The 14,889-nt window shown below is 38.6% G+C and overlaps 1 protein-coding gene across 1 annotated transcript in view; it reads right to left on the bottom strand.

Annotated features, from left to right (window-relative positions):
- Positions 1-14,101, bottom strand: part of LOC147339605 (uncharacterized) — a 59,682-nt gene extending 45,581 nt beyond the window's left edge. The window contains exons 1-17 of the mRNA XM_086314683.1: positions 14,026-14,101; positions 13,572-13,613; positions 13,205-13,463; positions 12,655-12,769; positions 12,237-12,321; positions 9,419-9,525; positions 7,085-7,295; positions 6,855-6,980; positions 5,098-5,215; positions 4,553-4,691; positions 4,267-4,377; positions 4,055-4,124; positions 2,824-2,961; positions 2,586-2,750; positions 2,340-2,434; positions 2,132-2,258; positions 125-380 (exon numbers count right to left, since the gene is read on the bottom strand). Coding sequence (XP_086170809.1) covers positions 125-380; positions 2,132-2,258; positions 2,340-2,434; positions 2,586-2,750; positions 2,824-2,961; positions 4,055-4,124; positions 4,267-4,377; positions 4,553-4,691; positions 5,098-5,215; positions 6,855-6,980; positions 7,085-7,295; positions 9,419-9,525; positions 12,237-12,321; positions 12,655-12,769; positions 13,205-13,463; positions 13,572-13,613; positions 14,026-14,101 — 2,240 coding nt within the window. The remainder of the gene's footprint in view (positions 1-124; positions 381-2,131; positions 2,259-2,339; positions 2,435-2,585; positions 2,751-2,823; positions 2,962-4,054; positions 4,125-4,266; positions 4,378-4,552; positions 4,692-5,097; positions 5,216-6,854; positions 6,981-7,084; positions 7,296-9,418; positions 9,526-12,236; positions 12,322-12,654; positions 12,770-13,204; positions 13,464-13,571; positions 13,614-14,025) is intronic.
- Positions 14,102-14,889: the final 788 nt, after the last annotated feature.

The following is a 14,889-nucleotide window of genomic DNA, read 5'->3' as shown; positions in this document are numbered from 1 at the left end:
TCGGATGAGTGACAAAATATTTCTTCCACTGAAAACATGTCCAGAAGAACAGAATCAACCTTTGAAAATTTCCTTACCTGAATGATTCAGCATGAATTAAGAAAAATTAGTTGGCGTTATTTACCATGTGCTGCCATCTTTACTGATAGTCTGTCCAGGAGGAACAATAATGCCTTCAGCATAGCAGGGACAGCTTTCACGGGCTACACACTGGCCTTCCTCATTCATGTAAGTTCCTTCAGAACAGCCACAGCCATCCACTGTGGTGAAGTTGACCTGACAAGAGTAGTCAGTCTGGCCGAGGGAACGGCAGGTACGCCCACAGCTGGTCATGTTGTAGTTATACACAGTTTCTGCTGCACATGATGTGCTGAATGTCTCTGTTATGAGAGATATGAGATGTTTATACAATGAGCCAACAGTTCAGTTCAATTTAATTCAATTCAAATGTTGCAAAAATGAATCAAACACAGATGATTTAGTAAGATTTGTTGTATTCAAATGACCTGCTACTTCTGCCATTATTTAAAATAGATACCAAAATATGTGCCATAGCTGTGGTACTGGAGACAAGAACTGTTCATGTAGTACGAATGGCATGGAAAGATGTCTGGTGGGTTAACACCATAACACAGACATGGTGTCAGCAGCTGACCCATGCTGACAATGTGATGGTAATAATAACATTTATATTAACCCAAATAATTTAGAGTTTCCTCAAATTGTGACTGCTGCTGCTGACTTTAATTTACAGGGGCTCTGACACATTTAATTGTCATGGTCATCGAGGTACAATATTCCTGTGAGTTTAGCACTAACGTTGTTGATTTAGCACAGATTATTCGATTATTTTACATACAAGTGTACTCCAATTGCAGTATGAATGCTGAAAACTGAATTGTTTGAGTTGAATTGTTGTAACTGCTCAATCTTTGCTGAAATCGTTGAAGCTGGCAGGCTGACCGTTTTTAGATGAGCTGAAAGCTGAAGAATATATCCAAATAAGCTGACAAATAATGAATGTTTATCTGAAATTGATGCGAAAACTGATACATTGCATTATTACATTTAAGAAGTGAATCTAAAAAAACTGTAGATGACTTAATGATTAGACTCAAGGATCTTAAATGAAAAGCCAGCATATTTTCACATGTTTGAGGGTTTTTATTTTTTAAAAAGCTCTTTATTTGATGTGCTTGAAATGATATTTAAACAAAAATTTAAAGACAAGGACTGATTAAAGTAAGTTTTAAAAAATTTCTAATGATCCAGTCAATGAAGAGCTCATTCAAATTTCATGAAATTCGAATCCACAAATGAAAAATAGACCTAAAGTGTAATCAACAAATCAGAATGCCCTATTATTCTCATACATTGATTGCTGGTATAGAATCAGTCTGTGGGAAATTGCTGTTAAATTTCCCTTTTTGAACCTGTCGATAAACTGCTTCCAAATACAAAACCAGAACTCATATCATAATACTTTTTTAAAAATAAGGACCAAGGACTTCTTCGACATGACAGTGGGTCTCTCCGCATTTAATCATTAGTAATCATCAATCTCTGCTGCTCTACCACAGCATGTCTTTTGTCCGGTCTTCCTCCCCTCACCTCAGCCAGTCACGGCGGATGGCCCCGCCCCTCCCTGACCCTGGTTCTGTTGGAGGTTTCTTCCTATTAAAAGGGAGTTTTTCCCTCCCACTGTCGCCAAAGCATTTGCCCATAGGGGGTCGTGTGATTGTTATTTTGTCCTCTGTTGTATTATTGTAGGATTTTCATTTCCAATCCGGTCTACCTTACAATAAAAAGCACTTGAGGTGACTCTTGTTGTGATTTGGCACTTACAATATAAAACTGAATTGAATTAAATTGAATTAAAAATTGGGTTGTGGGGCCAATCTAAAAACAAAAGGGTTCAGTCCTGTTGTCGAGAAAACCCCCTCACTAAAAACACAATGTGCTTCAGCGAGCATTGGCACATCATGTCAAGAAGAAGAAGACAAATGGTCCTATGTTTTGAATGTAAAATCATGCCTGTGGACACAGCAGCAGTTGAAAGAGAACATGTTCAGATAAATTTGTTGTTTGAACCCGTGTTTCTCTTTTCAAGGATGCTTAGTGTTTTACTTACCACAGATGGTTTTCCTCCAGCCACTGATGTGGACTCCTGCTGCTGAGCAGGCATAGACATATGAGGAAACTGCAGCACACATGCAGTCCTCACTTTTTTCACAGTTACAGGTGTCATACATACAGTTCTGTCAAAAGAGTATTCATGAAACGATTAACAAGAGTTCAGCTGCAAAGTTCTCATTAAAACTTTGCATGTACAGACCTACATCTTTATATGTGCTGGGGCTAACAACAGCGTGGCAGGGAGCAAATACTCCCTCGGGATCAGTTAATTTGGAGCACCAGAAATCAGCATATTTCTCTAAAACACAGAAACATTCAGAATTAAACTTGTTATATATCATCTGTTGTTCAATAAAATCTTGAAAAACAGCAAGGAAGTATGGTATTTTTCATATAACATAATAACTTTTATAAGATAAAACATAATAATACAGGAGTTTTATCTGTACCTGTGAGGATGTTGTTGTTACAAGGGTCTCCAAAATGTGATATAATGTCTGGGCAGCTGGCTCTGGTTTTCCATGCATTTGCAAATGCAGCAGCAGTGCCTTCCACCAGCCCACTTGTCACTCTAAAGTCGTCACTCATGATGTCGTTGAAGTTTCCACATAAACCTTTCAAATAAGAAGTTCCACAGTTACACAGATTCCAGACGTTCCAGACACTAACAATAATGTGGAGACATACCAGAGGTGGTTCCTGTGAGGGACCTGTCAGCTGAAATGAACAGCTGCATTATGGGAGACAGCTGAATCATCAGTTGTATGCCCACTGTGGTGCTTACAAGGATGTAGAAGGAAGATGGCTTAAAGACTCTCAGATCAGCTGTAGAGGTCAGAAGACATGAAAAATGTAGCAATTAATTCAAACACAAACATACAAACGTCAATGACGCAGATAAATAAATACAACTAATGAGTGTGGTGCTTTTGTTCCAATTCTTTATTACATATTTTGTAGTGAGTTGAACAAAATTCTTTTGCAAATACTAATTTTGCTGGCCCTTAGCTTATGTAAATTGAAAGTCACATTCAAGCACGTTCAATTTACCTGTGATAAATTGTCAAGTAAGACAAATTGAATGTCACATAAAACAAAAGCAAACAAAGAATGCATTAAATGATTATATAAGTACTTGGATTTCTAATAAACCTATAGTGAGGGTGCGTTGGGACTGCCTGACAGAAGGCTCTGTCTGTGAGGTGGCAGCTTTCCAAGGTAGGCTGAGAACATTGAGTCTGAATCAACAATGTTCAGCATCTCCATTGTTGAGGCTGCTGCAAAAAGTTGCAGCTGCGAGGTGGTGCCTGTCATGGTGGTAATCCTTTAGCCAGACTGTAGACACCTGAGCAAAGGGAGCTTTCAAGCTGAAGGTGTCCACAGGTTAGCCTGTGGGGACTTTGGAGGAAGCAGAGCGAAGCGGGCTGCCGCTGCAGTACACCGGTCTTTCGTGGTGAAGAGAGAGCTTAGTGTGAAAGCAAAGCTGCCGATTTACTGGTTGATCTATGTCCCTACCCTCACCCGTAGTCACCAGCTTTGGGTAGTGAACAAAAGAATGTGACTGCAGATAGAATTTGCTTTCTCCAAAGAGTGGCTGGGCTCCCTACTGGCAGGAGGCTGATGGGGTAGGCACACTGGAGAGATTACATTTGTCTGCTGGCCCAGGAACACCTTGGCGTTCCTTTAGATAGGTTGGAAAAGGGGGATAGGGAGAAGGAGGCCTAGGTTTCTCTGCTTAGGCTGGAAAACCCTCAACCCGGGGTCAGAAGAAGGCAGGAGGCAGAAGAAAACGGATGGATGAATGGGTGTTTTTTTAAAAACATTTATTACTGAGGAAAATGTGCATACATAGACTATGATCATTATATTAAGAAGATGTGTTTACTATATGTGGACAGTGAAATGTGAGATAACTTACCTGTAAACAGTGGAAGCTGAGAATGAATCTGGTTCACATAGACCTGCCCAGATGCCTGAACTTTAACAACCTGTCATTTTGCAGAAAGACACATTTTAGACACACCAGGATTTGCAAATTCTTATTGGTGAGAAAAAGCACAAGATTTTGTGAGATCTGGATTTTTTTCAGACACAAGGAGTAATGATGATGTTTTTATGCCTGCAGCTTACCACAGAATTGCTGCCTAAGGCCAAAGTTACAGTTCTGAGGCAAGTCTTTGTGTCACTTAGCCCGCACTTGACCAGATCCACCAGCACAGTGTAGGACAAACCATTACTGTCCTGCAGAGCACATCAAAACAAAACATGTAATCAGTCACCAAAAAAAAAAACATTACACTACACATGTATGTACTCAAATCATATTATTATATTAGCATATTATTTTCTGATGGTGCATCCGGTTTAAGATGCTGCTGTTATGTGTATGTGGAGAAGGACTAGCAGTGAGTATCACCTTAGCTAGAACATAGGAGCAATCGCCATGAAATGTGTAGACTTTTCCATCAAAGGTGTTAACATGAGCTCCTCCTTTGACAGAACAGATTCCTGGACAGTTTGTCTCTGTACAACTCCACTGACCGCTTTCACATACACTGTCAAGACACACACACATTTCATTTATGTATTAAAAATTATTAATATGGTCAAATATTCATATAACTGCTTTAGTAACACACTGCATTACATTTTCTACTATGTCTTAAAATAAACTCACTAACGTTTGTAAAACTTTAAAAAGGTAAAAATGTCACATAAATGTACAAACTGTAAATGTGAGGAGACTGCTAAAACATTCTTACTTGCAGTACCTCCGACGTACACAATAATTTTGTGGGAGATTGTAATTGTGTAACTTAGAAATGGCTTTAACACTTAATCATCCTATCAAAGGTACTCTTAGATTCATGTCTTTACCATTTCTAGTATCACATACACAATAAAAATGTTTTATTTTCATTTTTTTTAACTCTGCAACAAAGTGGCACAAATTCATTTTACCAGGATCCACAGTGGTGCGAGTAGGACTCTCCTGGCTTGTAGATTTCGTTGTTGTGCAGACATGGACACTGAGAGACTGCGATACATCCGCTGTTACCAATATCATCAAAGACCATCCCTGAGAAAGAGACGCAAAAAATATATATTTATATATATATATATCCATAGGTCCCTCATCCTATTCACGTAACCCCTTCCACCAGGGTTACTTGCGTAGTAGCATTCCAACAACGCCCTGTTTTCGTCTCTTGCCCACCGATGCCTTCTTGTTCCAGTAGCCCACTTCTCGTCAGGGTGCCCTGGTTCCTCAACACCTGACGCGGACTTTGTTGATCCGGGCGACGTCCGAGCCAGCATGCCTTCATATTTATCTATTTAAAACAGACCTGGCCCGGATCCGGCATCAAGCTGGCACTTCTGACTGAGTGGTGTCATGGCAGGGTGTATGTCAACCAGATGTGCGCCAGGTCTGGCAACGACGTCACTCTTTATGTGATGGCATGCCATATCTGGCCCGATTATGGTTTGGTTTATGTGGCCCAGGCCCATAGAAAACAGCTCTGGCCGGGATCCGGCATCAAGCTGGCACTTCTGACCGATGGTTGTTATGGCAGGGAGTATGTCAACCAGATGTGGGCCAGGTCTGGCAATGATGCACTACTTATGTTTCTGTTTTCCTATTTTAGTTAGAAGACCCAAATGCCATGTTGCAATACTATACTACTATGGTAGCCGACGTTTCAAATGCAGGTTTGACAGATTTGTGAGTTTACACTTTATCCAAAACCTAGTGAGGGTTTACTCATCCACACATGGGCCAGCAAAGGGCCACCAGTGTGTCTGCAACTGGCCTTGTGCTGGCCCATGTGTAGGCCAGATCTGGGCCCCCAAAGGGCCGTCATTCTTTGTGGTATGTAGGTCAAGTGTAAGCAAATTGTGTGGGCCAGATCGGGACCATACCAATTTTGCTATTTGGGAAAGGTCTCAAATATCACTACATGTGGGGGGGGGGGGGGGGGGGGGGTTTCTACTGTTGTCATCCCTTTCTCTCTTCTGGTCCACTTGTCAACCAATCAACATTTGGCAGAATGCAAAGTAGTGTGTGGTCGAAACTCTCTCCCCTCTCTGTCCTACTGAAATCGTGTCTGCCGATGGACACAATTGTGGGACCATAAAACAATCTTTATCTGTTGGATATGTGTGGTACATTGTGTTTCAAGTTCCCAGTCAGAATATTTATCTGGAATGCCACCTCAACTCAGAAAATCCAAAAACTCAAAACAAAGAAATAAAAAAATAAAAAAATTGGAGCAACCCTACCAACCCTAAGTTAAAAATCAAAGATGGTGGCAGTGAACATAAACAGTGGTGAAACTTTTAATCTGTACTGCCACTGGTATCTAATTGTGACTTGCTAAATAATCCATACACAGAGTGCTTATCAGGTTCTATCATAAATGTGATACCATGGTGTTTTTAAGCACAAAAGAGGTATTATGCTATATTGCTAGTGATGCATGAATGGCTCAATCCAAGAAGCAAAACAAACCCTGCTTTTTTTTATCTTCTGACTTCATTAAAGGGATGTGCTGACTCAGGAGCGACGTGGCTCCCGAGTTCCGACATCTGAGATCCGAATTATGCAGTTTTAGTTTTGTGTGAACAACCTGGCTGCGACTGCCCAGAATACTTTGCAATTGTTTTCTCTCTGAGAGACAGAAAGCAAGAGATGGAGTGCAAAAGGAGTGTGGATATACCAGCAGGGCAGCTGCAGCCATCATGACAATGGCTGTCACATGTCTGGCTGGCCTGAGGGGTGGAACAGCTGTCAGGACATGAACTGCTACATTCCAAGAACACCATGTTGTATGGACATTTCTTGTCTGTGGACAAAAGTTTTTCAATGTCAATTAAAGAATTTTGCAAAGTATAAGGAAAAAACACTGCCTATGATGGAGACCCAGAACTGTAAATGTTGCACCCTTACAGCAAAATGTATCGTTCCTCCATTCTTGGGGTTTGCCACCTGCATGGATGCACTGTCTGGAGAACTCTGAAAGTGTTTTGCAGAGGACAAAAGTAGTGTTGTCTGTAGAGTTGCACGTGTCCACCATACAGGCTTTGCTAAAGGATTCCACGTCAAGAATGTTTTGGCAATCAACAAAGGGATCACTGGAGAAAGTCTGGTCACAGAATTGCTGAAAAAGAAGTCAGTCAGTTAAAAAAATACATACTGCCAATCATTTTTAGAAGCCTACAGTTTGAACCCTCAAGGTAGCAAGGTAACATCTGTTTGAGTTTACAATAACAGTGCGTTGAAAAAGTGTTCATACCCCTTGAACTTTTTCACATTTTTGTTACAACCACAAACATGTCACAGTTTTCAGATTTTAATTTGCTTAAAATTTTGAAAACCGTGCATCATTTCCATACCACTGCACAATTATGAGATTCTCTGTATTGGTCTATCACAGAAAATCTTAATGAAAACATTTTGGTTTGTGGTTGTAAGGTGACAACATTTCCAAGAGTTTAAGGGGTATGAGTGCTATAATACTATATATATATATACTATATACTATAATACTATTAAGAGAGCAGTGCAAATCAGTGCAAATCAATAATATAAATGCATTATAACACAGTATAAATCTAAGAACAATAGCTGCATTAAAGACATTTGTGTGTTATCATATGCCTGACAGATGTTGTCACCTGGCACAGAATGAAGAGTTATTATACAGGTTTATGAAGGATTGTAAAAATTATTTCGTGGGTTGAATTAGTCTGTGGGAGAAGGTCTGCTGGGTTAGGGTTAAATAAACACACTCTTACTACTATACTCCGCACGTCTGAGGCAGCTGCAGTGCAATATTAAATAGTCTCTGTATTACTGCTACTGTTTTGCTTTTACATTTTTACTTTTCTTTGTATTTTTAATCACAGGTGTATATATAACATGTTGCAATGTTTCACAGTGGCACTTTAACCTTGTTGTTTATTTGTTGTTTTCTGTAGACTGTATAAATAGTATAACTACTTGTCATCACAGTAACAGTTTTAGTGAAGATAGCATTAGTTAAACTACAAGAATGTCTTTAAGATATAAAGAACTTAATGACCTCTAATTTCCTGCTTCTCAATTCAGATAGAAACTAGTTCACGCACAGTGCAGTAAGAGTTCTGACAGGGTAAAGGCTCCGGTCCATTCGCACCAGAACCTCTCGCCATAAGAACAGTTTCTTCCCCTCTGCTGTTGGACACATGAACAATAACCGTATGACTGTTCCCACCACTAACACATGACCCTACGCTGTGTTCACTGCATCATTCCATGATTGGCACTGATCACCACCTGCACTCATGTATATATCATGTATATATCTATCTACTTAGCACTTTTAATTCTTATTCTCATTTTTATTTTCATGTCCATTTAAGCTTAATTTATAACAGTATTTATAACAGTATGTTTGCACTGAAGCACCGCAGCAATTTCCTAATGTTGTAAACCCGCTCAACATTTGGCAATAAAACCCTTTCTGATTCTGATTCTGATTCTGATTCTAAAGAATCAGATAACATATTTCTCCAATACCAGCTTATCTTCATTGGCTCCCTGTTAAATCCAGAGTCAAAGTTAAAATTGAATCTTCCCTTTGCTATCCTGCTTTGGGCCTAGGCTGCTGGTGGCTTTCCATGATACACTGTTTCCGCATTCACCTCTTTTACCCATTATGTTTTTATAATAATAATGGATTGCATTTATATAGCGCTTTTCGGGGCCCTCAAAGCGCTTTACAATACCACTATTCATTCACTCTCACATTCACACACTGGTGGAGGCAGCTACGGTTGTAGCCACAGCTGCCCTGGGGCAGACTGACAGAAGCGAAGCTGCCGTATCGCGCCATCGACCCCTCTGGTCATCACCAGTAGGCGGTAGGGTAAAGTGTGTTGCCCAAGGACACAACGACCAGGACAGAGAGCATGGGGATTGAGCCGGCGACCTTCCGGTTACAGATGCGCTACCCAACCCCCTGAGCCCTCTTACACAGTGTGTCTTTATGTCGTCTTCTGCCCCTCACCCCTGAGGTGAGGCCGGATGACTGACCCTGCTAATGGTTTCTTCCTGTTAAAAAGGGAGCTTTTTCTTCTCACTGTCACCAAGTACTTGCTCTCAGGCAGTCATCTGATTATTGGAGTTTCTCCATATTACTGAAGGCTCTTAAACTTACAATATAAAGCACCTATTGATTTTGTATAATTAAAACTGAATTTAATTTAACAGTGTTGAAAATGAGAAATAGTGAAGACTCACCTTATCACCACAGCTCGGGACTGGGTTGATGTCAGTCTCCTCACAGTACTCTGTGGGGCCATTTATCTTCCAGGTCTCAGCATAGTCCACCACAGACACTGGGGTTCCTGTAGTACAGCACAGTCACAATAAAATGATCATGAAGCTTATTGGGGGGCTTCTTCATTACGTATTCTATTTCATAATGAACCAAAAAGGTCACAGGTCTGCATCTAGACTTTCAGTACAGAACTATGCTATTTAAAAATGGGGAAAATTATGCTAATTGAATGACAGTATATGTTGCTCCAAATCTAATAAATATAAGTCAGTATTATAGGGGCCCTCGTAGATGTGTAAGCTAAGACGTTTCCAATGTGCACTAACCCCCATGTAGATTTTTTCAAAAAGAAATTCACTTTTTTTTTTCATCAAACCGAAGCATTTCAGGATCCTTTAAAATTGCATTTATGGATGCAGCAACTAATGGTGGTCAATGACAAATGGTTTTGAAAACCTATGCAATCATTTCTGCTACACAATTATGCCTATTTTCAGTGTGCACGCTTTTGAAAAGGGGCTGAAGATCGCAACTATTCAATATTGTTGACTGTGATTTGTGCACAGAGAATTGTTGAACTATTTGCCTTTGTAGTCTTTCATAGAGTGGAGCTCCTCCCTGTCTTTACTTCTGAATGACTGTGAACTTTTTTGAAAAGTTGCTGCTAACATTAAAAGAAACCAGTGGTGTTCTCTCAGGACAAGCAAGGTGAACAGTGACTGACTTGTCAAATCTAGAGATCATTAAAAGGGACAAAAAAAGGCTATTTCTCTCCTCTCTCTCAGCTTATTCCATGCTCACAAAGTGTAACGTCTCTGCCTTATGAGCATGTCCATCTTGCTTAAGGATACTTGATCTCCACAACTTGAGAGTGGGGCAACGTTTTCCCCCCTTGTGTTTTCTCACATCCACATTGTGGATAGACAGTAACATTTTAGAACATTTTAGAACATTTTAGAACATTTTAGAACACGGTCTGCGAATAAGGCTTAAGTACCCTGTCATTACGTGCAATTTGCAGGCAACAAGTCATTCTTTCTGCAGGAAACAATGACACAATTATAGACTGTAAGACCTGCGACTAAAGTGCGGGTAACCTGTAGGAAATGTGTTAATCAATACTTAATACTTATTTTATTAGTCTTTCTTTAGTCACCTAAATACAATAAAAATATACAAAAATTGGCATTCACGTGTATTTACAGTTTTTGTATTTATAAGAACAGTTTATTCAAACAACACCTTAAAATAAATGCATAAAAAGCATAAAAATAAATGTTCCACCTAGTTTATTTACTTTATTTCAAAAAGGTTATGTGTTCATTTTTAGGTGTGTAGAAATGACAACCATGTCATTTATATATATTTTTATGTAATACTAGTGTAATTTCCCAATGCAACACAGTATTTTATTTTATTTCATATAGTATGTTGTTTTATTTTATTTTATCTTATTCCATGCTATTGTTTTTCTTATTTTTTGCTGTAACTTTGTACTGTCCCCTTTCTGCCATGACCAAACAAAAAGTGTGGGACTAATAAAGGTTTATCTTATCTTATCCTATATGTCACCCTAATCATTCTTTCCAAAAAAAAGATTTTCTTGTTTTATTTTATTTTCTTGTTTGGTTTTCTCTCAAAATGTTTTCCTCCTGATTATTTCATTGTAGGATCTGGAAAGAACCGTGAAGCAGAACAGCGGCGTTATCAGTAGGTGTGGTTTTCCTAGCTAATGGTCTGCAATGTTTTTCCCCTTTTTGTAAAATGCTAAAACTTTATGTACATGTCTTTGCTTTGTTTAAAAAATGATAATAATTGGACCTTAACTATACTCAGACATTTCAACGCAGCTTTAAACAGACTGAATGTGTTTATTTTGTCTTTCTTCTTTTAGAGACTGCCCTTGATCACTTAATGCACAGGTACAAATGTATTATGAAAAGACACCAGAAGCTGTGAAACTGTTCAAGAGACACTTAAGTATGACAGTGTGAACAGGACAACCCTGTCACATATCACTGTTGAGGTACAGTGTGTGCAATGCATTAAAAATATATATATTTAGGAAGTTATTGCACTATCTGTCTTGCTGTCTTGTAAAATATTATACACAAAAGCCATGTCCACACTTTTAATTTTTAACAGTCTGAGGTCATTTTGGACATTTGTTCACAAAGAAAAAAAACTTGCAAATATCATGTGTTTCAGGGTGTAAGTATTGTTTTGTCTGCTAATGTATTTCTAAAGCTAATATTTTAAGGGTTAAGGAATAGTTTCATGTCCTTGTTTTTAATTAAAGTTTAATGAAAACAACTCACATTGTTTCCATCATTATAGGCACAGATGAGCCTATGCTATGACTGTAAATATCAATGTATGATTTCAAATAAGAAATGAAGAAAAGTGTTTATCTATGTATCATTTTATATGTAATATATAAAGAGTTGAATACTGAAACATCCATTAGGCACAAAATTAGTTATGTAATCAGTACTTACTGAGTAAGTAATACTTACTCAGTATTTACTTAGCAGGATTCTTAAAATTACTTACAGTACAATTTACACCTCTTTCCCTGTAAAATACCTAGAAGTTAGACGAGATTAAGCGACTCCACAATACACCCCGCTCCCCAGAAAGTACAGGGTACGGTGTAATTGTAAAAAAAAAAAAAATCTGCAAAACCCTGACTTGTTGCCTGCAAACTGCACGTAATTACAGGGTACATGCACGTTATTTGCAGTTAGACTACCTCCTGAAATATTACAATTATCTTACCATCATTCAGGAATTCATTGGATATGCCATCAAAGTTTCCACACAGTCCACATGTCTGAGTCCGATATTTCTCATCTATTTCAATCTGTGAAGATAATCAATTACACAATAGGTAACTGGCAAAATCACAAGACAGGACAATATTAATTGAACTCCAATATATGGCATTCTTTCCTTGTAATCCATTAAAAGGTTAAAGTAGGACATTCACATGACAATTTGTCTGCATTCTGAGATCATCTGAATAGCAGGATGAAAACCAGAACAAACAGCTTGTAGAACTAAGGGGTCATATATAGATAAGAATCGGAAGGAGCATATTTGGAGGCGACGTCCCTCTCCTCACATCCTGATAATTTATCTCCAATAAACAGCCAGTCAGATAATTTATTTTTGTATGTGAGAGAAGGCTTCATACATCAAGGGAGTCGTCCAGGTTCCAGATTGCCTTTATTCCCAGATTAGCTTCAACAGAGATACTAGATGCGGTCCCCTTGACAGTCACTCCTGATTTACTGAATGGAAGAGATTCCCTGGTGCAAACAAAGAGTGATATTTTAAAAATGAGTGTAAAAATTAAAACAAATTCACATTACCCTTGTACTGCTGCTCTTTAGTTATACAAATCAGTCATTAACAGACCAGACAGACCCCTAACCCCACTGCCACAGAATATTGCTAGGGCTTTGTTTGAGCATTTGAAAGGACAAGATAGTGTCCTATGGAGGGATATTGTAGATTTGCAGGTTGCAGCGGATGCTTACATTTAGGTTGAGTGCTGCTGTCATTAAAGCAGAATAAATCTCATATTAAGATGGTACAATGCTGAAAATGTAAACAGATACAATTGGACCTACGTTTGATATTGGATTCTGACTCCTGCACCCCCCTGAATATATAGTAGTTAAAGTTACTGAAATATTCTTGGAAAAATGTCAGTACAGTTGATAGGTCTTTCCCGAACTTACATCTTGCCATTGACAAGCACTGAGTTGTTAGAGAGCTCCACCTCAGATCCTTCCAGCATCATGATGATTTTGCTGATTGTGGGGATGTTGTTGACTAAGCGCCGCCGCATCTGGATATTAAAGTTTTCATAGCTGTCCTTGCATTGTATTGCAAGGACATGGTTACAACTCGAATTCAGCTGGAAGAAATCGCCATCAAAGGTTTTGAAGTGATAGTATCCCCAAGTTGTGCACACTCGGCCAATGTGGGATGCATTAGCTATAAAATTAATAAATTAATAAATTACAAATTCTTTTTGAGAAATCGTTTTAAATTTACATGAAGACCTGAAGAAAAAATAACCATATTGGACATTTGCAAACTTACCTGAAGTCATGGTCAGTGTGTTTGTAGAAGGAGCAGTGGTCACTGTAGTAAAGACAAAAAAAGGTATTTATTCATTTAGATGTAGGAAATTAGAAATTATCAACTGACAATTCACTGATATGAAACTCAAATACTCAAACTGAAGATTGCCAAGACAGTTAACTGTTGCAGATATCCCAGAACCGTATGTACTCTTTAACACCAGAAATGGCTTCAGTAGATTTAACCAAGATTGTCTGCAGCAAACTGCATTACAGTTTCTAATTAATGTGTTGAAGCTATGAAATAAATTCTATATAAACCAACCCAAGCATGATATAATGTATCTAAATTTACATCATCAGTTGGGATTCACATGAATGATCAAAGTAAATATGACTCTCTGTCCTCTTCCCAATATCTTATAGCACATCCATTGAGTGTGAAATTCTAATATTTCCAGCACATCATTTACCATTCTGAGTAAGTGAGTCGACTATCAGCGTCAGATAGATGAGCCATGATATCAATTCAAGCCCTTTGGCCCCCATGTTGGTCAGGAGGACTAACACTACAGACGATAGGATTCACCTGGGGAACAAGCTCCTTTATAATGCGCCTCTGAAGGTGGAGCTACATTGCATCATATTTCATATTGAAGCAAATCATCAAGTATGTTTACTCAGCAAACATCATCCCCACCACCATACCGAGCAGCTTCTTCACTCTATATACTTCCAACTAACTATATAAAAACAGGAGGTTCTGATGGTTACAGTCCTGGCATTGCTTGACTCTCAGTGCACTAAGACATGAACAAGCCAGAAAACAGAGGGGAAACCGAATTGGTCTAACGGTTTAAATAGTTTATCTGTGCTATTTGGTTAACAACTAAAATAATTATCTGGTATTGAAAAAGTCAGTCCTGACATGAAACAAGTTAAACTAAGCTTAACAACACCTGGAATACAATACTGATCTACGCTTTGCTCCTGACATTAACCCAATCACCCAAACATCTAACACAGAATATACATTGTAAACTGCATAATGCAGATGCACCTTTTTTAGAAGTAGTAGCATTCTCGCTAATACAACTGTTTTTGGAACGTCTGTAGATAAAAATTTAATTACTGGTGCCACACATTTTGGCATCATATACAGCTCGGTCCATATCTTTCGAAAATGACTCATTTTAGTCATTTTTGTCTCTGGACACCACCGAGAATTTGAATCAGACAATAAAGCTACGACTAAAGTACAGACCTTAAATCAAGTGAAGGTTGTTCGAGAATTATTTGGACAGATAAAATCAAGGGTAGGAAGAGAAAACTATGGA

Source organism: Aulonocara sp. 'chitande type north' Nkhata Bay, linkage group LG1, assembly GCF_057382095.1.
Source record: "Aulonocara sp. 'chitande type north' Nkhata Bay isolate Kocher_YH1m ecotype deep benthic linkage group LG1, A_spYH_male_GT1.1, whole genome shotgun sequence".
NCBI lineage: Eukaryota > Metazoa > Chordata > Actinopteri > Cichliformes > Cichlidae > Aulonocara > Aulonocara sp. 'chitande type north' Nkhata Bay.
Note: the sequence above shows the minus strand (reverse complement) of the source record. Positions and strands in the feature narration are given on the sequence as shown.